The 24101-nt window shown below is 37.8% G+C and overlaps 3 protein-coding genes across 4 annotated transcripts in view; 1 reads left to right on the top strand and 2 right to left on the bottom strand.

The window, feature by feature from the left end:
- Nucleotides 1-1140, bottom strand: part of LOC103710310 — a 30603-nt gene extending 29463 nt beyond the window's left edge. The window contains exon 1 of the mRNA XM_039126784.1: nt 679-1140. The gene's annotated coding sequence lies outside the window, so the exon portion shown is untranslated. The remainder of the gene's footprint in view (nt 1-678) is intronic.
- A 1908-nt stretch (nt 1141-3048) lies between these two features.
- On the top strand, nt 3049-8112 carry LOC103710311 (probable phospholipid hydroperoxide glutathione peroxidase). 2 transcript variants are annotated; one of them, XM_008795978.4, is made up of 6 exons: nt 3049-3346; nt 3911-3987; nt 4103-4164; nt 6806-6924; nt 7535-7702; nt 7826-8112. In XM_008795978.4, the coding sequence occupies exons 1-6, from the start codon at nt 3293-3295 to the stop codon at nt 7856-7858; spliced, it is 513 nt and encodes a 170-aa protein (XP_008794200.1). In that variant the 5' UTR covers nt 3049-3292; the 3' UTR covers nt 7859-8112. The 2 variants fall into 2 exon arrangements, with proteins under 2 accessions (XP_008794200.1, XP_038982711.1); XM_039126783.1 differs by having other exon boundaries at nt 3049-3408.
- A 1910-nt stretch (nt 8113-10022) lies between these two features.
- On the bottom strand, nt 10023-23723 carry LOC103710312 (AT-hook motif nuclear-localized protein 9-like). Its single transcript, XM_008795980.4, has 5 exons — nt 22383-23723; nt 20274-20341; nt 19100-19231; nt 11093-11254; nt 10023-10838 (listed from the first exon to the last, which is right to left on the bottom strand). The coding sequence occupies exons 1-5, from the start codon at nt 22867-22869 to the stop codon at nt 10614-10616; spliced, it is 1074 nt and encodes a 357-aa protein (XP_008794202.1). The 5' UTR covers nt 22870-23723; the 3' UTR covers nt 10023-10613.
- Nucleotides 23724-24101: the final 378 nt, after the last annotated feature.

Here is a 24101-nt window from a genome sequence, read left to right as displayed (position 1 = left end):
GTGCTCACCAAATAAAGCTGATTTTTCCCCCTTACCCCTGGTTTAGCCGTAAAAACTTAAATTGTCATGCGAACAGCTGAGACACAAGCCATCAAATCCAATCCAGCACAGTCTCAAGCTCCTCTCTTCTCTTCCCTTTCTCATTGCATGTGCCATTGTTGCTAGATGCAACTACAGAGTTGCTAGATGCAACTACAGTGTTACAAGATAAAGCCCTCTCCACAGTCCAAGATGATGGATGAACTCTATTGAATTAGATACATACACACCAACATCATAATAGGATCCTGCTATGGCCGAATGCCCTTCTAAAATATTTTTCAGTGCAAGTATCCAGAAAATATAGGCACGTGTATGCAAGCTTACAAAACCTTAGCTAGGGTCAGTATGAACAACTTTGAAACAGTTTCCACCGGGCAATAACTCAGGCATTAAATAAAGAAAAAGCATAATAGATTGTAAAGGACTAGGATTGCCGGATTTTATTTTAATATGGTGTAGATTAGCACACTGCTAAAGAAACATGCATTTGCGATGATCATACACCTAAACAATGCAAAAAGATTAAGAATGCCGAATTGAAAGGCATGAATCCGACGAAAACTTGAAAGCACAAAGCCACAAAGCAAAGCAGCGGAAGAATAAATTGATAATCTACTTCATTTTCTAGGCTTTTACCATTTTGCTTCCGTTTCTCCGTTCCACTTCTCCATCCCTTCCTGCTTGCTCGAACTAGGAGAACCCTTCACAGCGTGACGACAAACATGAACAAGGAATAGGGGCTCAAATATTGGGAGAATCGGAGCTCTTCTCTCTCATGCTTTACTTTATTTGACTGCTTTGGAGACCGTGCCAGAAGAATGGTATCCAGTCAGCATCGGCCGAGGAGACTCTTCGATTGCCACAAACACCGCCTTTTTAGCGCTCGACCGAGAGAGAGCACTGATTTGAGAACACGATGAAAGACAAGACGAACAGATCTCAGATGGTGAGATCTCCGATGCAAATGTTTAAGACCTTCAAGACCTTCTTATCTTTCCTACAATTTTTCTCAGAAATGGCCTCTCACCGGTAAATAGAGATCCAAATTGGAGTTAGAGAGGGTAGTGGGCTTTGGACCACGATTTCAGACTCGTAGTGGCCGACAATCGAGTACTGAGCATACTAGCAAAGCAGAGTTAGAGCTGCATGAAAAAGCATAGTGCATGCAATATGTGTGTTGGGCACAGATAGTATCTACTTAGAAGGTAATTCAGCTACGGTAATTATCTAAATTCAAAGTCGGCACGGCAACGACGGTCAGCACCCACTGATTTGGATCATCTGCACAATTTTCGAAGGGTTTGACGCTTTTCGAGCAATTCATGTTCTTCGGAAAGCGAATAGTAGTCAGACTGGGTTGCTTCTTTTGTTACAGATCACTCACAAGAATTTCTTTAAAAATGCCTCGAGGGTGTTCCTCCTCCCTCCATCATCTCCTCTTGTCCGATTGTACTAGGTGTACCCATGCCCGAGTGGTGTGAGTCACTGGTGTATCAAAAAACAAGAAAGAGAGAGAGAGAGAGAGAGAGAGATCTCAATTTGATGAATGCCATATTAGAAATCATGTCTTGCTAAAGGGCCACATGACCTAGTTGCCTTTCATTAATATTGTGAATCACTTCGGCACGAATATTTTCGTGTCATCACTTGAAATTCATCAGGTTGTACAATATCATAAAATTATGCTTCTAAAAAATTTATAAGCTAGACTACATCAGGACAGCAGAGGAAAGGTATGAATCCTAATTAACACAACCTTCCGAGCTCGTCACGGCATCAAATTTTTAGCAGGTCAAGTGCTAGATATGACATTCCATGATTCGAGCAGAACTTGCTGCCTCTTTGTGATATCAAACATTCTCTACAAGAGGCAGATAAAGTTGCCTTATTTGAAATGTCCGCATTGTGAAATGAATCAAGGAAGCTTGTTAACCTAAAAATGAAAAACATGTTGGTGGTGGCCTCTAATTTACTAAGAAAATATACATAAGAGTAGTGAATATTACAATAGTGAAAATATACATAAACCAATTTTGAGATTAGATTATGAACCCATATCCTGAGTCATAAGATCATGCACACACTAACATAACATTTTTTTTTTGTTTTTAAACAATGATGAGGAGTTCCAACTCTACCAACCCTTTCTCTACTTGGGCCGAAATCCAGGTCTCCCGGTAGTATATATGCGAAACTGGTGTACTAAAAAATGGGAGCTCAAAAGAAAAAACCGACACTAAGGGTGCAAATAAGCCGAGTAGACCATGAGCTGCTCAAGCTCGACTGGAGTCCAAGCTGGACTTGAGTCTGAGCTCAATTTAAGTCAGAGCTCAACCCGATTCGAATATTACCAAGCTCGAATTGAGCTCGAAGAGCTCAAATAGATTTTTCAAGTCAAACTCAAATAGTAAATGCTCGAGTCAAAAGATTGCAAGCATAGTATCTTAAATATATTTTAATATTATTATATTTTTATTTATAATATATATTATTAATTTAATATTTTAAGATCTAATGTTATATTATATTATATTTAGTTATATTTTTTAATTATGGCTAAACTTTTTATTTGAGCTCGATCTCGAGCTCAAGTATAACTTGATTGATATTTGAGCTGGCCAAAACGATCTTGAATATTATTTATTTTTTAAAATATTAAAATTTGATTTATTTTGAATTATATTTTGAATTTGAATATTTTAAATGGAGTCGAGCTCGACCTTTTGTTACGCGACTTGACTCGGCTTGCTTCTCTCGCTGGTTCCATCGCCCTGAAGTGGCATGGGGTGATACCATTTGAAGTTCATGGTACTAATATAGCGGTCTTATCAGCCAGTTCACTAGAGTTGGTATCGGATCCCATCTTCCTTTGTGAACAGCATTGGTGCAAATCTAAAATACACGTCGTATAATCATCCACGTGTCACATTCTAAGCTTCAACACCAAGTCCCCAAATTATTTCTTTCTTATTTAATTCTCCGTTATATTATATTCTCTCCATGTTCGCATTGAGAGGCGCTCCTATACATTCTCTCCCCTGGGTTCTTCCCTCTTGAGAAATCTCGGCCTATCCGCTCCGCTCCACTCCGGCTCTGCAAACCCCTCTAGTCTCTCTCTCAGAGAAAGCTCTTCTTCTCCCTTTCGAGGATCGCTTCTTCTCCTTTACGGGATCTCCGCGGGGTCAGCTTTCCGTGCTCTGTTTCTTCTTCGCTGGCGGCGTCTCCCCTGTTTTCTGGATTCGCTTCCAAGATGGCCAGCAACTCCTCCCAGGCCACCCAAACCGTCCATGACTTAACTGTGAAGGTTGGTGCCCCTCCGGGATTCCGGTTTCATGGATTTGATCTATGGTTTTGGATAGTCTGAAGGTGGGGTTTTCTAAATATCGGATCATTTTCATATTGTTTGTTTTGTTTAAAATTCGTAATATTGAGATAGGTTGGTTTCTTAATTTCTATATCTTTTATTATCTTTTTGTTCCTTGCTAGAAATTCAAATAATTCTATTCCATGATTGGCTGGGTTTGTGTTGGTTTTTGATTTTCTTTTTCTTTATGAATAAATGAAGCTCACAGGATTGGTGTGTGAGATGGAGATTATATTGTGGTTTGGGAAATGGGTCCATGAGATTGGTCGTTTCATGAAAAAGGAGTGATCTTTATGAAAATGAGTAGGGTATAGTTTGCGATTTTTGGCTAATTGTTGACAAAAATTTGGAGATTTTGAGTATTTAATCTCACACACACACACACAAAAAAAAATATACTGCGAATGGTTCGTTGGTTTCTTGAAGCTTGATTTTTGTTAAATTTGTAGTTGATTTGTTGCATATAGAGCATTGGAGTATAAAGCACTATTTTATAATGTGCAGGATGCTGGGGGAAATGATGTTGACCTTAGTATTTACAAGGGAAAGGTCCTGCTTATTGTAAATGTGGCATCTCAATGGTAATATTATTGGCTGATAAATTAAAACTTATCAATCACTGTGTCATAATTCCTGTTAGTTTTGATCAGTTGACAGTTTGGTTTTAGTTTCTTTGGTATGTATTATCTGTTTCAGTGGGTTGACTAACTCAAATTATACAGAGCTGAGTACCCTGTACGAGAGGTACAAGGACAAAGGTATGTGTCCGACCCTCTTTATGTTATGGCTGAATTGGTCATTTTCGACTATTCTAAGTCAACTGGATATTGTTCAATGAATGCTGAAATTTTGTCTTTTAGTTCGGCATTTATGACATCTATAATTCACGAGGTTTAGTCTATATTGCAATAGCTTTGAAATAGTTATATTGGACTATCACATAAGAAAGTTTGACATGTATTCTAGTCTATGTAATAAAATTATCGACGAGGAATAAGGCTTTTATTATGATTGTGATTTTGTTGAATTTCTAAGATTTTTGAATGCGTGAAGTTAACAAAATCAAAGAAATTCAGACTATTGGTATATTTACAACAATGGTTGAATGAAATGAATAATTCACTCAGACGGCAGCTGCATTATTTTTCCATTGTAATTAACATGTAATCTTGCCAATGACCTTTATTCAGTGATGAATCAACTTTTCTTCCTATGGACTTTATATATGTTCGAACTATGTTAAATAACAATTTTAACAACACCATAGTTTACTAGTAACCTTGACCTAGAATGATATATGTGGGTACTGCTTGTAAGTTGTGGTGAAGTTGTATGAAGGAAAATAGAAAATAAGGCCAGAAAAAAGGCCAGAAATGAAGTACTGTTTTGAGGGTAACAAATTAAAAGAAATAGAATATAGTAGCCTTTATGAACATAAATCAGATGAAGTTTAATTCATCAAACTACTGTAATTTGTAATATGATTCTGGTACAGTATAGCACCAAAACAAGCCTTAGAGCAACTCATTTGATTTCAAAAAGAGGTAGAATTGTAACTTAAGTAGCATTTGTTTGCCAACTAAAAGACATAAGCTTATGTAATGACAAGGAAACCTTTTCTAACCTTTACATATTATAGAAGGGACTCTCAAATTCAGTAATTTTGCAAGTTGGAATAGAATGTCTTGATAATTACTATGTTTAGTTTTTAAACTAGTTGTGAAAACAAAATGTTGAATTGAAGAAAAAAGTGGCAAGTTGTGGGGTTTTAGACATCAGTGTTGGGCCTTTTCATGATTGGTCACATGCATCAAACAAATGTCTATCCTTTTGTGCCTCTAGAATAGTTAGAGACCCAGGAAGGTAGGAATTGCCATTCTCGTCTTGCATTAGGTTATGGAGTTGATAGCAACCGATACAAATCCTATTTTAGCTCTTTAAAGCATTCTATATTTTGAGTTTTTAACCAATATAACATAGTAGAGAGTCAGATAAAAATATGTTCCCTTGATCTGGTACAGCAACTGGGTGGATTGCTTTGAAATTTTCTTTAATTACGCAATTACCATATATTAGAGGAAGACCCATGACATTTGCTTCTTGTAAATTGTTTGTAAAAAAAAAAAAAAAATACATTGGAGAGGACTACCGATAAAAGGAAAAATAAAATAAATGGAGAGCACCATTACTCCATGTATGGTCAAGCTTTTTCTTTGTACGAGAAAAGATCTTGCACGAAGGTGGAGAAAACTTGGAGGTGTGGCATCACAACTTTTCAAAGGAGAAATGAAGCTAACAAGATCTACCAAAATTTACTAACAATGGATCCTATAAGATTATCAAATTTAATGCTTGTAGGATTTTGCATTGTCATTCTGTAAATGTGGTTTCAACGAATTTTTAATAATCATAATAATTAGATTCCAGAAAACAACCTGTTTAAAGCTCATGGGCTCAAAAACATTTTCCTACTGAATGATCACACCTATTAGATGATCTTGCAGGAACAATGCCAACATTTGTGCATGTTTCTTGGAGAGGGACAAAGTGTAGAAGTATAGTATTTCTCATCCCTCACAATGAAACATAAAAAATTTATATAGCCATATAGCAGTGCTTATAGGCATGTTGAGTTTGATGATTTTTTTTGAGCAATAAATTCAATAAAAATTTTATACACTGTACAGATTCATTCACTTAAAATCATGCTAAAAAGCTTCTCCCTTGAAATCAATTTATGGTGGGGCAAAGTGACAACAGGATTTGGCTCTAAATGAGGCTGATGAAGAAATCATTGCAGCTGTGGGTGAAGGATGATAATGTCTTTATAATTGATCATGGGGTTTCTCTTGCTGTTTTTCCGAATTTAGAGAAGCAGAAAGGAAGTTTAGAAAGCGCAGAAGTCTCTCTCTGCTCATCTCTCTCCGTAATTGGTAATAACATGTTATGTTGATTTTCTTTTAGAATTTTCAAATGATGCTTTGTTTCCTAAAAAACCATGAGGAGTTCCAACCGCTGGATAGAGGCTTCCACGGGAATTAGGAAGCATACCTCAAGAACATGTAAGGAGTGGGAGCCATTGAATGTGGGGTAGTTAATGCAAAAGCAGGCGCAAGAGAGGGAGTTTTGGCTATGTTACAAATGGGAAAGGGGGGCAAGCACTGTGGCACTGGGGGAAGGGCACTGGTTCAACAATTCAACATGTCTAATGGGATTTCAGAGAACCCGGCAGGGCAAGTGCCCCCAGACATCCATTTGGCTCTGCCAGGGATAAAGACAGTAAAATTAAAATTTTCTAAAATTTACAGATTTGGTGCATTATCAACTTTGATTTATAAATAATGAGTTTTTGTGAAATTTCCATATCTTCTTGTTATGTAGATTATTTGCATGATGCAGGTCTTGAGATTCTGGCATTTCCATGCAATCAGTTCGGGGCACAGGAACCAGGAACCAATGAGCAGATCCTTGACTTTGCTTGCACCCGATTCAAAGCTGAGTACCCAATCTTTGACAAGGTAGCCTAAATCAAATGTCAAATTTCCTTTCGTCATGGTTGTGCCAGTTCTGCAAAATACAAAATGTGGCACTGCACAACATAGATAACACTTATTTTAATAATAATTTCCTTTGGTGGGAAGATGCATTCTAGAAATAGGCATGCTCCTATGTACCATGAATCTTTTAGTTCCTTGATTTGCTTTTCTTTTACTCATTTTCTGCATTTCATTTTTCAATAGATGGAATTTTTTTATACAATTTCCAATTGACTTGTGATATATTTTTGAGCTGCACTTTTACCATCTGTTTGCACGTTGAAGCACAGCAACACGATTTTCACGTCCATTCTTATATATGAAAATGTTTCATAATTGTACCAGATTAGTCAAACTAGATGGTGTAATGTTCCATGATGTACAATGAAAAAAAATTGTTGTGATATTGTGCATATACGGAGATGATTAGTCTCAAAGGCAATGTTGATGATGACATTCCTGGCATGTATTGAATTCTAATGCAATTGTTATGCTGACTTGGCAAGTATTGAAGTGCCTTTGGGAGTAGATGACCAGTGCTTATAATATGTCCTTTCTGATTCTCTGAAATCTGGCCTTCTTTCTGTGTTAGGTTGATGTAAATGGGGGCAATGCTGCACCTATCTACAAGTTCCTGAAATCCAGAAAAGGCAGTCTCTTTGGAAGTGGCATCAAGTGGAACTTCACAAAGTTCCTGGTCGACAAGGAAGGGCATGTGGTGGACCGTTATGCCCCAACTACATCCCCTCTGAGCTTTGAGGTAAGGCCCAAAACAATTCCATCTCATCAAGTTCATCGACTGGTCATTGTGATGAAATTGTAAATTTACTGCCCGACCTTTAAAGATCATCTACCAACATGTGGATTTTGCATCCATTTGCAGAAGAAAATCAAGAAGCTGCTGGGACTCGTCTAAGTTTCACATGTTTGGAACCATTTTCCAGGATGTTGCTCAATTTTAGGCTTCATTGGGTAATGTTAAAACATTACATGTTTAATGCTTCAGTATGTACCAATAAGACTGTTTAATACGTGTGCCTGTGCACTCTTACCCTTCATAAGTGCCGAGCACGTAGGTCTTGTTATTTGTCTCATAAGAGTGTTGCTTGGATTCTTTAATTTAAATGCTTAATACATCATTTTGAGCAAAATATATGCTTAATTTATACATCTATTACTGCAGTTTACTATTTTTTTTAGTAAATAGATGAGGTTTTTGCGAGTTGAACTTAATGTGCTAGCTTCTTAAGTAGCTGCTTATCTGCAAGCATTCTTTGCTACATTGAAGTTGGGTCTGGATCTTCTCCCCTTCGGGCTCGTTTGGTTCGCGGGAAGCATTTTCCCTCCTAGGAATATGATTCCTGGGAAACAAATTTCCAGGAAGAGAATGCCTAGGAAAGTACTTTTGGCATGTTTGATTGGCCATGGGAAAGTTACAAATTTTCAAAGTGCTTATGTTTAGTTGGCTATCCACTTTCCTGAAAAAGTTATGTATAATTTCTATTATGCCCTTAATAAAAATTAGGTCTTTAATACCTCTTTAATGCTTCTTTAATGCTGAAGGGTCTTTTTGGAAAAAAGTAAAAATAGAGTGATTTCAGCCTCATGGGAAAGACTTTTCCATGAAATGTGGGAATCATATTTTCATGGTAATATAACTTTTCCGTCTCTTTCCTTTGAAAACTCCAACCAAACAAGAGGCAACTCATTACTTTTCCGTTGACCACACTTTTCCTCCTTCTTTTCCCGCGAAGCAAACGAGCCTCTCATGTTTGAACTAGGAAGGTCCAGTACAAATAACCTGCTGTGAACTGTGAAATGGCAAGCGATCAGACAGGGCCGGAACATGTATGTCACACGCCCTGTTCAATCACTCCCTTGAGGGGATACGTGGATGGTGGGTGATCTGCACTGGACTTCTTCTATGATTGGTGTTCTGGGATAAAGCTCAGTTAAGTTGGGAAACCATCCCCTGTTCGTCTGCATCTCGCTTGTGTTGGCAGTATAGTTTCCATTTTTTTTTTTCTGGGCGGCTTCTGTTGAGGGACACCTCGTTTGTATTGCTGCATTCTAGCAGGGAACAACATCCATGGCATTGTTGGTGGGCAAACAGATAATGGGGAGCTGAGTTCCACTCCATTGTCTTATGATAACACTGGTTGCATCCTATCTGCTGCTGGTGCTACAAACCGGCAAGCTACCAGTGTCACAAACTACCTATTAATTCATCAAACCGTGCTAAACTGCATCTAAAAGTCACATATATCGCATCATTAACTTGGTGCTATTGTAATGGTGTTCAGCCATTGGTAAACTGCACCCGAGTCATTTTATCTCACAACTTTACTTAAGTTGTCCATAAGCTCTCCCATTACACCAAGTATTTTACTGGATTTAAACATCAAGCTACTCAAAACAGTTGAAATGCTGAAAAAATATTTTTTGGGCTTTTTGGTGGTGGGGTAATTTCTGCAGCCTTGGTAATGCTGACTCGCATTTAGCAGTGCATCTGGCGAAGAAAATAAGATTTTCTTCAATCATAATGTCGGAGGAGATGAAGCTGAAAATAGAAGTGAAAACTTGGAAGGGGATGAAGAGATGAACTTGATAGAAGCAATGACCTTTATGCAGTACTGCTGATACTTAGAAGGGTTAGCGACTTAAACTACAAACCATTACAATGTTAATGTAGGAAAATTAGGATGGCAGCTACCTGCATCATCCAACATGTTAATGAAATTTTGATGCTGAAGGCAACCAAACCAAACCATTTCGCAAAATATTACTTTTCCTGATAGGAGAAAAAGCATTTTCACCAGTGAGAATTTCCTTCCATGTCTCTATTCTCTCCATATCCTCTTTTAATCATCTTTTACAGAATCACTTATGCACCAACCTAGCTTTTGATGAAACCACTTGAACAATTGAAGTATCCAGACATATAAATCTGATTTACAAAGTGAATTCACATCTGCCTCAATTCCCATCATACCCACAGTAACCTCCCACGCAAAGCCTCAAGTTGGGACTATCTTATTTAGTGTATCAAAATGTAATCAAATCAGAACAAAGCGGATTCCTTTGCAATAAGAAACTGACATTATTGACCAAATTCAAATAGTTTGACTACATCAAAATGACAAAACTTAGAGACTAATAACACCAAACTGGATCCAGTCAAAACAATCAAAAGTAAATTGGCAATATGCCCTGAACATTGCACATGCCAGTCTTTGACCGGTAATTTGATTGGAGATACTCAAATGGATTACAAGCAGCACTAAAAATGAAAAGGCTTGTCATCACATTTTGGCAATCTTAAAAATTTCCTGCCGTCTGAGACAACAGCAAAGAAATTTCCAATGATCAATTTCTAGCATGAAACCTAAGTAGAAGACAGCATACCGGCTACGCACAGGCAATGCATAATGCCATCTAATGCTAAATATGACAATGGAGGAAACGGGGAAAAAAAAAAATTCCCACAAAAAGCATCAAATGGTTGGTATCTTCTGCAAAATGAAGTTAGAACAAAATGAGATCAAGCAGGAATAAGATGCGAGTTCGGTAAGACTCGCAGAATGTTGCTAATTTTACCTAAGGCTCCTCAATCATACTACAAACGCCATATACACACACCATCCATCTAGGTATAAATAAACCGGCATGAGCTAGCCCCTGGTCAAGTCAATATCAATGTGAGCATTTCTGATGTCAATTTGCCTTGAACCCGGCCATCCTCCCATGACAGATGGGGTGAGATTTTGATTGGGCAGTGTACTGGATGGTGTCTGTCTGTCCCCAATTGAATGATCAGATTCAACACCTGGTTCTTGGATGGTCTTGGTTTTGCTCTTCATTTTTGATCCTCCATAAATGAAACTTCCAACTATCACCTAAAAGAATTTAGAATTTAAGCATATTCGCAATGATCAAATCAAGAAGGATATATATATATATATATAACTTACAATGCCCTACATATATAAACAACAATATTAAATGCCTACCCGAATGTCCAAATATGAAAAAAAAAGGGAAAATTGAAACAAGATGAGACTTGATTATCATCAAAACCATACATGCCCAAAGTGCACCAGTATATCAAACTCAAATGCATAGAATATAACAAGAGGTGCAAACTAGTTACCTGTACAGGGGTTGCGGCTATAAGCAGTCCACCAACCCCACCACCAATCACGCGACCATCAGGACTAGAAAGAGATACACTTAAACCACCGCTCCGGCTCCGGGATCCTCCATTATCAGTCAACATATAAGAGCCAGACAAGCAGAGTATTTCAAAACGGCCCTAAACAAGTTTTAAAAAAATGCATCACATGAATAAAAACGTGAAACCTATATGAAGATTGAGCAAAACAGTGCAAGTGACTGACTGAATACAAGTGTTCACAAATTCTTCAGAAGACTGAATAAGAAAGTGCAAGTTTTATCTTGTTATTAGAAGAAATACTGATATTTGTGTTATCACAAAAGATCTAGACTGAATCAACTTGTCCATGGTGTTAGACAAATTGCCAACTAATGCCTCTGCATAGATTTATTAACAAGAACTCAAAGCAAGGACCGTGATATCAAGAACCTTGTATGGGAAAAAGTAGGTTTGACAACCTCTTTTTAAACTTCTACATTGATGGACAAAAATCTAGAATGAGGGTCATCTGAAGGTAACAATGGCAGATCAAGCGTGCTTTTCTCTTCAGAAAATCATAATGCTATGAGGTTTACCCCCAACATAATAATTCCTATTCACCAGTACTTCGATGAAGCATCTAAAGGTTTTTGAAGAGTCGAGCAAGTCTTATCTACGAAACCTGTCAATACATTGCCCTCCAGACTAGAGGTGATAAAAACACAGGTGCCACCAAATCCCCCCACTAATTAAGCATTTTAAAGTGAAAGGCAATGGAAAAACAAAATAACAAATTGGAGGGTCAAAGGAGGGATTGGCCTCAACAGGAAGAAAAAAACATTTGAAAAGCAACTAAATATCATGATTTTTCAAACTACTAAACAAGCACAATTTTCTCCTCACAGCTTGCAATGAGTCACGACAGGCTTGAACTTTCAACCTTGGGGTAACTCTTTCACAGTTGTGCATTAGCCAACCGCAACACCACTTCATGTAAGAAGGATTCATAGAAGGCTGCTGTAACACCAGAAGAGGCCTTCATAAAAATGGGAGGTGCATGAGGACTTGTAAGGCTGAGTTCAAGTAGTGGGGAAAAACCATGATGGTTACAGTCAAGGTATGCTTAACTCTTCAATCTCAAAATCATGAAGATGGCCTATTCCTTGCATGGGCAAAGTTACTTTGATGTGGTTGTCCATCACCAACATACAAGGCTCCGTGCTTTCCCCAAATCAAATAATAGATAGGTTGTAGAACATTAGTTTTATTTCTAAAGGATCTATGTTAGGATTAAGCAGATCTTACGAGGTTTGTACAGGCTTAAAGTTAAGTTTTGTACCAGTTTCCTCCCAAAACGATACAGTACGCCCTGTATCAGAAGTTACGGAACAGTACAGCAGACCAAGCTACCAATTTTATCTCAAATCAGTCTTGTCTTTTGCACGAGCATTGTGATTAAGTTGTTTGGATGAAACCATAGACTCGAGATATTCATGTGCATAAATACAAATCCATGTGTGTGGACATGCACATGAGGATGTGTTACACTAGTGAAACCATAAAAATTCTAATCTACAAGCTGCAAAGAATTTTTTGATCAAATGGGGTTATATTATCTTTTCCATGTGCTTCACCCATTGTAGGTTCCAAACTGATCACATGCCTTAAATAAGACTAAAATAGTTCCATAAGAAATAGCTAATGAGGAAATATACATGTGGTTTGAAAATATTGAAAATGGATATCTTTATTTGCAAATAAGCAACAAAAAAGGGTGTCATGCATAAAAAAGAAGTATAATTAAAGACACAATATATTGTGAGAATAACATGTAGTAAAATATGATATAGGCAATCAAATATAGGGAAAAACAGTGAATGAAAAGTAAAGACTTTAGATTAACTCCTACCCTAAAATTGGATGGTATGAAAATGTGAGAGAACATGAAACATGCTAATTTGCCATATATTACTAATAATCGACCGAATTCAAATGATTTTTTTATTATTCACTGGATGGTGTGAGTTTTTATTCATAGTTTCATCTAGTTGAGGATCTCACTACAATAAATTGATTTTAATTTGGAAATTACATGTAATTTTTCTAATTATGCCTAAAACAGATCCCAGAGCAGTATGTCCTAAAAAAGGGCAACAATCTAGTGGTTCCTCAGAATCACATATATATCTAAAATTATCGTAACATGAACAACTCTATACTGGACATTACTCTCAAAGGATAATCACCAATAATATGTCATCAGATGAAGACCAATCTTGATTAGTATTTAGACAGATGCCAATACATTATGCTTCCAGACAGGCAAAAGATTCAGAGTACGGTAGAATGCAAAATGTTTTGCTGCACCAACTTGTCCAAAGAATTACACATAATCATGCAATCCACCCTTCACAACTACTCAAAGGATGAACACCAAGGACTGGTCATCAAGTGAAGACTTCAAATCCTAAAATACTATCAATTTAAGAAGAGTTCACCAAGAAATCAAAAACAACTCAACAAATTTCTAAAAAAAATTGGTCCATATTGTGTTGTATAGGATGATGTATTCGAGCTATGATCAATTTTGACATCAAATGGATGTAATTTTGTGAAACAACTCAACTTATTTACATAATGCCTCTACAAAAATTGATCTTATTTACACAAAGCTGTGCTGAGACAATTATGTCAAAAGATCTAAAAAAGGCGACCTATTGCATGAGGCTCCAAGCACTACAGGGACTGGGTGGAGTAAGACGTACACAACCTTACCCAACGTGCAGAGGTTGTTTCCAAGTATTTCAAACCCATGACATGCAGGTCACAATGAGCAATCTTACCACTGCATCAGGGCTCACCCTTATATCAAAAAGATCAAAGTAAGAAAAAATTCAATTTAAAATGAGCAACATAAAACCAAGATTAGAAGCTCACCTTTAAGTTGAAGTACAATAACTAAGGTTTATTGTAATGTCATTAAAACAAAATATGGCACCTAGTAGATTAGTATCTTAAAAATAGTTACAACCACAAATCCTTTCCATATTACTTGATTTCACAAGCTGATGAGCATGTTGGTGCCAAGATAATCAATTCTGAAGACGTGTGGCTGCATGAGTGAAGCTGCAAAGGCATTGATGCCCTCAAGGGAAAAAGAACAAGCTAATACACCATATCCACAAAAGCAACCAGGTAGGTTCAAATTAGGATGAGCTTGATCATATGTTCAAATTCAGGGATGCAAAACTTGGTGAAATTTGTAATGGACATAGTAACATACAAGATGGATGAGTTGAGTCTATAAAGCTCCATGTTGATTGACATAACATGCAAAGCATGTAACAGAGCTGTGAAGTCATATCTGCCCAAAATCTCTTTGGTTGCTTCAAGCTAAGAAGGTCAATATATGGAATAATTGCCATCAAGGCTTGATAGTGACTTAGGGAAATAAATGCTTTTACCCAGATGCTTCTGTGCATGGAAAGGATCTAAGTACCCAATGTTTGCAAATTAACCCATAAATCATATAAATGGTTGAAAATCTAATTATAGTCCGTGGAGGATAATTGCAAAGCATGCATAAAAGGATGATTCATAAAGACATAGGTGCACACATAACTAATTCAAGCAAAAAGACACCGCAAATCATATGAGTTATGTAAAGATGCCAATCATGATATGCATAAACTAAAGACACCGCAAAACACATCACAAATATTGGTCTTCTTCCATGCAAAGGTAATAGCGCATGTTGAAAGCATGATCCATTGTTTAAGCTCCATATGAAACTCAAGAACTAAAATTAATGATTCAATTTTGGCCAAAACTAATTTCTAACTGTCGTCAAATTTCCCACTCCTTCAATTCTTTAAATGATGCAAAGCATATCCTCCAAGATTAAATTAGACTTTGGAAGTTTCCAGAGTATTTGGAAGTCTTGCGACATTAGATTGCAAAAAAGATTTAGACATTTTGATTGTTATACAGATTGTTCTCAATCAGTAAAATGATACATTACATTGTGAACATGATAATATTCTCCACCCCCCCCCCCCCCCCCCCCCGCCCTCTCCCCAAAAAAAAAAGGAATGATTGCTTCTACATAAAATTACATATCAGCACATCCACAAGCCCTAAACAATATAAACATATAATATACTTCAATATGATGTCTAGTTAGTTTTTTCCCCTGAATTTTGTTAGTTTTTATCACTTTTTGTATTTTCATAATTTTGATTGGCATTTCTCTTTTTTTTTAATCATGAAAAAAAATATTGCTGATTTCTGGTTGAACTAAAACCACCAAACAGAACCCACCTAGTTTGGCCAAAATCAAAACTAAGTTTTTGAACCTTTGTATGACCCTTCTGTAGCCTTTTTATTTTCAGCTTAGAAGCATCTACCTTTTCATCCAATTTGATCGAAATACTACAGCCAATTTGTTTGTTGGTTAAGCATTTTGATTATGGAAGTTGTCAAATTGAGCCATCCTTTTATCAGCCAATGATAAGGTAAGGCCTCAAAGTTCCTTTCAGCAATTTTTGAGGTCATACAAAAAAAATGATTTGCAAGCAACCAGTTGGCTCTCCAACAATTTGGCATCCCTCCATTTATTTAAATGGGCTTCTACTTCTAGAAGTTAGGCTCCTACTTCAGAAACTGCTACTCGCTGATTTGGTCGAGGTGAAGGTAAGAATATCTGTTTCATATCTCCAATAATTTCTCCACTAGTAGGAGAGGATCGATTAGGTACATCTGAAAGGAAAATTCAACAAACCATGTAGACTATGTTATGGAAACAACAGTCAAGTAATGGTGGTGGTCAACTGACATATGAGGGATTGGCGATGGTCAGTGAATGGGTACAAAATGGGAAGGACCGAGAAGGTTGTTTGGATGAAGAGGAGGAAGTTGAGTTGAACACTTGCTCATTGACTAGTGAATACACAATAGAAATCTAACCTTTCAATTAATGGAATGCTGCAAAATGCTTCTTTTATGATGTTAGTAACTTTTCTCAAGATGGTTTTCCTCAAACTAGAATAAAAAGACTGGGTTTTGTTTCCATTTAAGCAATTCGATGTCTTATCCAAGCTCAAATATGTGTAGGCATGACAAAATATTGAAGTAGATGCTTAGTTATCACAATGTCTTATTTTTTACTTAGTTCATATCCAAACTAAATTGAAACTATGTAACGACCTAGGACCTCACCCAAAAAAGCTAGCAAAAAGGTATTATTTGAGTTCCCTGACCTTGAATAAGTAACCAAGATCTATCTGATGCATAGCCGATGGAAGACTAAACACACGCTCACATGGATCCTCACATGCTGCCCCATTTAAACCTTAGCATTCTCTCTAGACTAAGAGTCCAAATCTATTCAAATCCAATCACAAGTACCACAATCCAATCACAAATACTACGATCAACTCGCAATTAGTCCAAATAGGCCCCCATACTGCAGCATCCCTATTTTACATAAGCCATAGGCCGGGTTTGCTCTAATACCATTTGTCAAAACTTAGAACCTCACCTAAAAGGCTAGCCAGAAGATATTATTTGAGTTTCTTGACTCTCCAAAGATCTACCCAATGCATAACCGATGTGGGACTAAACACAAGCCTGCATGGGACTTCACAAACTAAATGGGCATTTAGGCTTGGCCCCCAAGATGGATTGGATATTAAGCTTAGACCAGGGCTGTGTGAAGCTATTGTGGTGAACCATCATGTTAGCATCTAATAAAAAGATTAGGACAGTACACTTGAATTTTTAATGAATTGTTTATGTAATGATTTTATCATAATTTTTTTTGTCCTTTATGCGCATATTAGAAGTATTTTCAGCAGAGATCATGCGAACATAAAATAGAATTATAAAGAATTGTGTTCACGACCTATAGCTTTAGATAACTTCTGTGTTTTCTAATCAACATTTCCTTTCGATCATTAAAGCCTCGCTATTGACGGTACACTTATAGTATTAGAGCTCAGGTTTTTGTTGGTTCATTTTCTCTTACTAGTGCCACCGATCAGGATTTTAAAATTTTTCTTTTCAATATTTTCAGTGATTCTATATTATCAAATCTTATATAGGAAACAAGGTAATAGCTACTTTGCCTTTGAAAAACTGGATTGGCACATGCAATGCACGTGAACCAAAGAAAGATATGACATGATGTTTAATCAACAGATTGAACTTTACGGATGGCCATACATAGTGTCCTGGTCCAAATGGTATAGCTAGCTTAATGTTCGAGGAATCCATACTCGTGTTCATGGAAATCAATATAAGCATTAACATGAAACTTAAAACCACAATGTTGTCTTCTCTAATTTCTACTACCAAAAAGAGAAGGCTATATTGCCTATTATTGTAAAAAGCTTAAGGGATATTATATTTTCACTTTATAGTTAAACTACAAATTTATATCTTAAGCCCTTAACCTAGAAGCAAAAGGCTATAGCTATATCCCATAATTATGAGGTCAGCTTGGTAAGAAAAACATATGTTAACTTAAAAGAAAGGGTTTATTGTGACCCTTCTTTTCGTACCACTCTTTTTTAGATGCAGCGCTATTATCAATGAATGATTGGGCAATTCTTAGCCTTCTTCCCCATCAAACAACTCTTGAAATGTAGCCATGATCCAACTAGAAAGGGGATAAATACCTCTTAAAAAGTAACAGGGAAAGCACAATGCCTTCAAAAACTTCTCTATTTCAGATTAGAAACTAGAAAAACCTAAGCTTAATTTTTAACAAAACAAGTGCTACTCTGAGAGGCATCCACTCTCTCCACATATTGCTAAGTTCTTTAATTTCTTTAATTTATTTCCCAATTAACTATGTATCTGTTCAAGTATGAATTGAGGATCGGTTTCATTCTTGCCTTTCCATCACCATATTTTCATGTACTCTGGTAGAGACTAGAGTTCATTCTCCTAGCATTTGCATTGGAAAGACATAAGCAGAATTATTTTCTTTTAGCCATACGACCCTGCACCACAAATGCCACGAAATTTCCTGAAAACCTAAATATTGTTTGCAACTTGGCATTAGTTTTTTGTCTTTGGCGTAAATGTTTTTGTAATCTCCAAGGGCGTCAGACCTCAAATGCCATATAATTTCTTCATAACCTAAATGTTTTCTGCAAGTCAGCTTTGCTATTTTCATGTTTAGCATAGCTATTCTTTCTTTTAACTCGCATTATCAATGTCTCTGGGATCCTCAATAATTGATGTTCTAGCATTCTAGGTATGGCTGCCATTATTGGACCATATCATCACTTTTCTTCCCATCTATAAGGTTTCCAAAGCTGAAAGTCCTTGTTCATATAACCTCACCTCCTGAATCAACGCAAATAGGAGAATGATTGTATGGAATTGGAAATCTTCCAAGATTTGTCACCACAAAATCATCCAAAAGATTGGACTTAGTAAGTTCCCTACCTCTAATGGCAGGCCAATTAGGCACCCAATGGCATTGCAAGATCATGTTCTCAACCTTGCATCATTCCATTCTTCCATGTTCCACATGACACAAGCTAGTCTAGTATAGCTGCACCAAGCATTGAAAGTCCAATAAAGTCTCTTGATTTTCCTTAGCCAACAGATTGCAACTTTATATTCAGCTAATACACAATAGCAAGGGTCCCTATGGAAACCATTACCTGTATTTTCCAACTATACAGTATCTAAATCAGGTCATTTATGCTTCTTAACAAATTAAACTTATTTCACATGCATCCAATCACATTGTCCCTGCTGTTCCAATAGCATCCACAATCAAACAGTGCAAGCATGCCATAGTTTAATTCCTAGTTTGTATTGATTTATTTTGTAGCACATTCATGACACATATAAGACAGATAAGCTAAATCTCGTCTTCCATTTCTCTATCAGTTATCACCACACCTTGAAGTGATAATAAGACAAATCAAAATGTTTATATATGAATCAACATGCTTCATCATAGAAAATAAGTGAAAAATCTCTAACCTCATACGTGACTGTGCCACCAGAAGTTGCTGGTTGGCGAAGCGTCACCGTCGAGACAGCACCATTTGCTGAGAGGATACAGACAGCCCGTGGTCCCAGTTGGGAAAATGACATAATCTTTGAAGCAATGTCCTGCACAAGAATGACCGAGTATTGGAATCGTTATTTTAGATTATGCGTCTAAATTAATTCAACCAATGCAATCTGTGAAGTTCACAGAAGTATAACTAAATAACAAAACAGCATGGGACATTCAGGACAGACAAATTATCTCTGCAAAAAGAGAATCAATGAGACTTAATAATTGCCATGCCATTACATGCCAACAGTGAGAGTAATAATAATAACCTAATGAATTATGAATAGGATAAGAAGCCAACACAAAGGTCGAAGGTGCAATATATCTGCTTATTGTAGATTTTTGCATAACCATGTGCAGTGCCGTTCTTCACATGCCCTGCTTTTCACGTAACATAGTAAAATCATTTTTCTTCTTCTTAATTATGGCTACCAGGTTGGATAACATATTTACTTATCAAAAGAATATTGGGTAATGTTTTATCAAATGGAGTGGAAAAGCCATAATAAAACTACAAAAACTGACCATATTTAAATAGCTAAAACATAAAAGGTCAATTAGCAATGCAAACAGCTTTCCTTCACTTTGGTTGAAACTATATCAGCTTTTACGATTGGTTGTCTCTGTAACTATGGACAGAGCCCTCTATACATATGATAAAGCAAAGTTTTTATACCTAGATGTCGGACTTCCATATAATAGCCCATGCTAATAATAATTATAACGAGATTGATTTTAGCACGCTCCTGGTAGAGGACATTTGAACGTCATCAAGTTGCATTAAGACATCCAAATACATAATGATCTGTTCACATATAAATCAATGAATAATAAGTTCCACAAGATGACCTCTACTGGATGTTCTTTCCTGTTTGAAAAATAGATAAATGCCACCCCCTGGTTATTGGAGAACTATATATGCAAAAAAGCAGTTCCATAATGGTTTCCTATCCTCAATCAGTTTAGCATCTGTAAAAGAGACTCAACGTCACAAAAATGTTTAGTGAACGAAAACTAATTCTATGGAGTAGCAAGAAAATTTTAAAATAGTAGTTGCAATCAGCTGAACAAGAAGATGAAGGATGCAACTCATACCTCCCCTACAGCAATTGTTATGATATGTGGCGTGAAACCCATTCCAGCTGAGCCAGCTACCCATTCCCCTATACAACACAGCAGGCAAATAGGTCTCAGACTCCAATATGATAAACTAATGTTATTAAATTTCAAGAAGAGACATGTCCATGAAACCCATGAATTTGTTAAAAAAAAAAAGTTGCTAGAGCAAAGAAACAGTGTACCAGATAGGATTTAAAATTTGGAGGCATATTTCCCTTTGCCCTTTGGAGGAAAAAATAATTCTAGGCCCAAGTAATGGGATGATACAATAAATAGTAATCATAACGCAACAAGGTCGGATGTTGGACTGCACTTTTAATGGATGTACAGACCTTCCACTGCATTAGCACCAGAAGACATCTGAACCACTCAAATAGCGAGTCAGTGCCATCTGATCTCTTAGCTCAACAAGTTCTTCCTGGAAAATGATATTGGCATCCAGCATTCTAAGATACTCACATCACGATAAATCAATAGAGTTATTCTATGTATGACATCCCCATAAATCAGTTGTATAGACAATGAAACAAGGCCTATGATAGACATAACTAAAAAAATTATAAAAAAAGGTGACAAAGAAGAAAAATAATTAAACATTGAGCTAAGCTGCTTAACTTCTTTCTCAGTTTAGCAGATTCTAAGCATTAAAAAAAAAAGAAAAAGAAAAAGAAAAACAACATCACCAGAGGCCAGTAATATAAGGAGTGTCCAGTCTCACTAAAATGAAGTTGCACTAGGATCCTCTCTAAAATAGTAATATGAAATTCAGTTTCCAGTAGGGCCAGGAAGGTAGCTGATTGATAGAAAAAAGTTCCCTCACTGACACAAAATATCATATGCTAGGATTTCATGATAGTTTCCTCTAAGAAAATTTGAGCAAAGAAAGAGGTCAAGAAAATCAATCTACTTGTTTTGTCAGCAAAGAAAAAATCCACCTTGGCAGCAGCCAGAAATAATCCAAAAGGGTATTCATCCCCTATTTTAATACATCTGACACCTCACTTCCACCATCAGAAGTTTTTAATCAATTAGGATTTTAGATAAGGTAAAAAAAATTACTGATGCTGGCTCCTGCTCGACATTTTGCAAGGTCTCTATAGGGAGCCACAGATGGGCTAAAATTTGCATTGCTTTGATGGTGATATGAATGTTGATACTGAACACTAATAAAGGATTTCAGGACATTTTAAACTCAAAAAAATAAATATATGATTCAGGAGAAATGTTAACTATTTTATTTAAATAAAATATATCTTTTAACAGAAATGTAACAGTACAAAAGGCAACACGAAACACACGTGCTTCTGAAAACAATTCATCAGAATATATTCATATGGGACAGTGTCCACTAAAAGCAGTTTGTTTATTATTAAAAAAATAAAAAGTTATACACAGGATCGAAGTCAAAGGCATCTGACAAATTTATACTTCATTTCTTCCCCTCGCACATTTATGCATGCTAAGAGGGGTGGAGGCAGCAAATTCATGCGAGAAAAGAAAGTTACTGGATACTCTAATTGTCGTATTTAGAATGTTTTTTTCCTAGGAAGCCAGGAATCCGACAAATTTTAAATTATTGATGTTTGTATCCTATCCGTATTATTTTAACACGTATCCCAGCATGTCTTAAACCTCTGAGAACGACCCCCAAAAAAAATATAAGTAACGTATACCAAGATCAAAGTTACGGATCCATCAAGACAGCATTATTACAATTAAAAACTCCAAACTTTTAGCAAAAAGAAAAAAGTTCTAAACAACAGAAAGGAAGTATCTAGGATTTGCACAAGAAATTTATGCAACAAGATCAAGATATCGGACACTCTGAGTATCGTATCCAGACTTCCTTTTTCCTCGAAAGGTAGGATTCTTTGTTTACAGAATCTATTTAATTATTGAATATCACATCCGTATTCTTTTTAACACGTATCCCAGAAAAGCATAAAAGCTATAGACTTACCATGCAAAAAAAAAAAAAAAAAAAAAAAAATCGAAACAAACAAGCATGAAACATCAAGAAAAATGATAAAAATGAAATATGTTTCTCTTCTAAAAACCCGAAGAGAGGAATTTGTATGAACTCACCGAGCAAAGCCAGCTGCTGCTTCCTCCCAGTGCCCGGGGGCCGCCCTCTACCTCGCTTCGGAGTAGGAGCGACTGAGCCCGAGCCCGAGCCCATCCCCGACCCCGGCGGCGTCGCAGAGGAGATAGGCGACAGAGCCAGCGCCATGGTCCCGTCCAGCCCATACTTCCTAGGCCTCCCCCTCTTCCTCTTCACGGGCTCCCCGGATCCCACTCCCACATGCCCCCCGCCGCCCACGCCACCACCGCCGAGGGGAGAGATCACTGGCGAGGGCTCCACCTGAAACGCCGCCGGACCGACAGGCCCAGCACCGACCCCCATGCCGGAGGACTGCGCGGCCAGGGTTGAGCCGGGGTTTGGCATCGACCGGATCCCCGGCGGCGGCCCGTGAAGACCGGGCTGCTGCGAGACGGCGGCTGGACCGCCTATTCCCCTATGAATGTAATAGGACGCCGGCCCGGACATTGCCATCCCTTCTCTCCCATCCATGCAAATGACTGCAGACCTCCGCTTCACTCCCAAACCCTAAACCACAAAGAAACTACTACGCGAAAATACTATAAAAATCCAAACTTTTCGGTCTTCTCTTCCTCAAACGCTATAAAAATTTAAACTTTCCGGGCTCAAGAAAAGAGTAAAGCAGGGAGAAGGAGAAGCATGGATCAAGAGAGCTCCGAGAGAAACCCCTGTGCTCTTCTAGACTCGAAGGGCTTCTTCAAGGAACCAACAAAAGCCAAGGAAAGGGATGCTGGCGTGGGATTGGGTACGAGTTACGGAAAAGCTGAGCTTCAGAGGGAAAAACCGGACCCAAAGGTCATTTCCTCCCCATCCGCTTCTGGGAAAGCAAGAAAAAGTCCAGCTTTTTCCCTACCTCCTCTTTTTAATGCACCGGGAAACGCCAAACCTCATCCTGGAAAGGGAGCAGAACGCCAGAACAAGTGGCTGAACGAAAGAAAACCTATCACACTCCACTGATGAGTTCCCTCCCTCCAAGAAGACAAAGAAAGATAGCCAGCGAGAGAAGAGAGAAAGCGCTCCTGCTTCCAAAGCTTCCTATAATGAGACAAAAGAAGCAGAAACCTTAACTTCTGAGGCCGAACGCCGGGTCAGTAACGTGGAGTTAAGCCCGGACGCTTCCCGAGAAACCCTAGCTGTCCCTGTAAATGCTGCCAGCGGGAGCACAGGGGCAAGTGTTGATGGTTGCTCTCGGAGAAGAACAGGAAACAGAGCGAGAGAGAGAGCTCGATTCTGACGGCAGAGAGCGTGGGGTCGAAGAGAAGAGAGGAGGAGGAGAGGAGGAACAGCATCGAAGCGGGAGTACGGTGGATGCGGTGATGATTGGGTATTTCCAAAACTCTATTTGAAAAAAAATTAGAATAAAAAGTGTAGAAGATAATTTAATAAATAATTAAGTGGCTTAACCTCATTAGCCGTTCCGTTCCAAACAGCACGCCGCCCACCGACTTCCCGCACTGAATATCCGCGGCCGACGCCGAGAATTCCTCGGCGCGACCACGAACGGCCACGATCCGCCGGAACATCAGGCACGTGACTAGATTTTAAATGAAAAGACCGCACAGCAATTATTATGCGCGCCAGCTTTATTTTATTGGTGGGCCCACGTGAGGCTAGGTCGACGGGCGTCATCACGTGACCGTGCCTCGGAGGCACTCGAAAGGTGGAGCACAGCTGGAGCTAGGTGGGCCCCGCGGAGATTTTCT

Source organism: Phoenix dactylifera, chromosome 5 (assembly GCF_009389715.1).
Source record: "Phoenix dactylifera cultivar Barhee BC4 chromosome 5, palm_55x_up_171113_PBpolish2nd_filt_p, whole genome shotgun sequence".
Classification (NCBI taxonomy): Eukaryota; Viridiplantae; Streptophyta; class Magnoliopsida; order Arecales; family Arecaceae; genus Phoenix; species Phoenix dactylifera.
The sequence above is the reverse complement of the archived record's forward strand: the minus strand, read 5'-3'. Positions and strand labels throughout refer to the sequence as shown.

Excerpts from the sequence above, each read along its gene's own strand:
- LOC103710311 (XM_008795978.4), top strand. The coding sequence starts at position 3,293 with ATGGCCAGCAACTCCTCCCAGGCCACCCAAACCGTCCATGACTTAACT. Across the intron at positions 4,165-6,805 it reads CGAGAGGTACAAGGACAAAG|GTCTTGAGATTCTGGCATTT; the intron begins GTATGTGTCCGA and ends TGCATGATGCAG. Across the intron at positions 7,703-7,825 it reads CATCCCCTCTGAGCTTTGAG|AAGAAAATCAAGAAGCTGCT; the intron begins GTAAGGCCCAAA and ends ATCCATTTGCAG.
- LOC103710312 (XM_008795980.4), bottom strand. The coding sequence starts at position 22,869 with ATGGATGGGAGAGAAGGGATGGCAATGTCCGGGCCGGCGTCCTATTAC. Across the intron at positions 20,342-22,382 it reads GCAGCAGCTGGCTTTGCTCG|GGGAATGGGTAGCTGGCTCA; the intron begins GTGAGTTCATAC and ends TGTGTTGTATAG. Across the intron at positions 11,255-19,099 it reads GTGGCACAGTCACGTATGAG|GGCCGTTTTGAAATACTCTG; the intron begins GTTAGAGATTTT and ends AAACTTGTTTAG.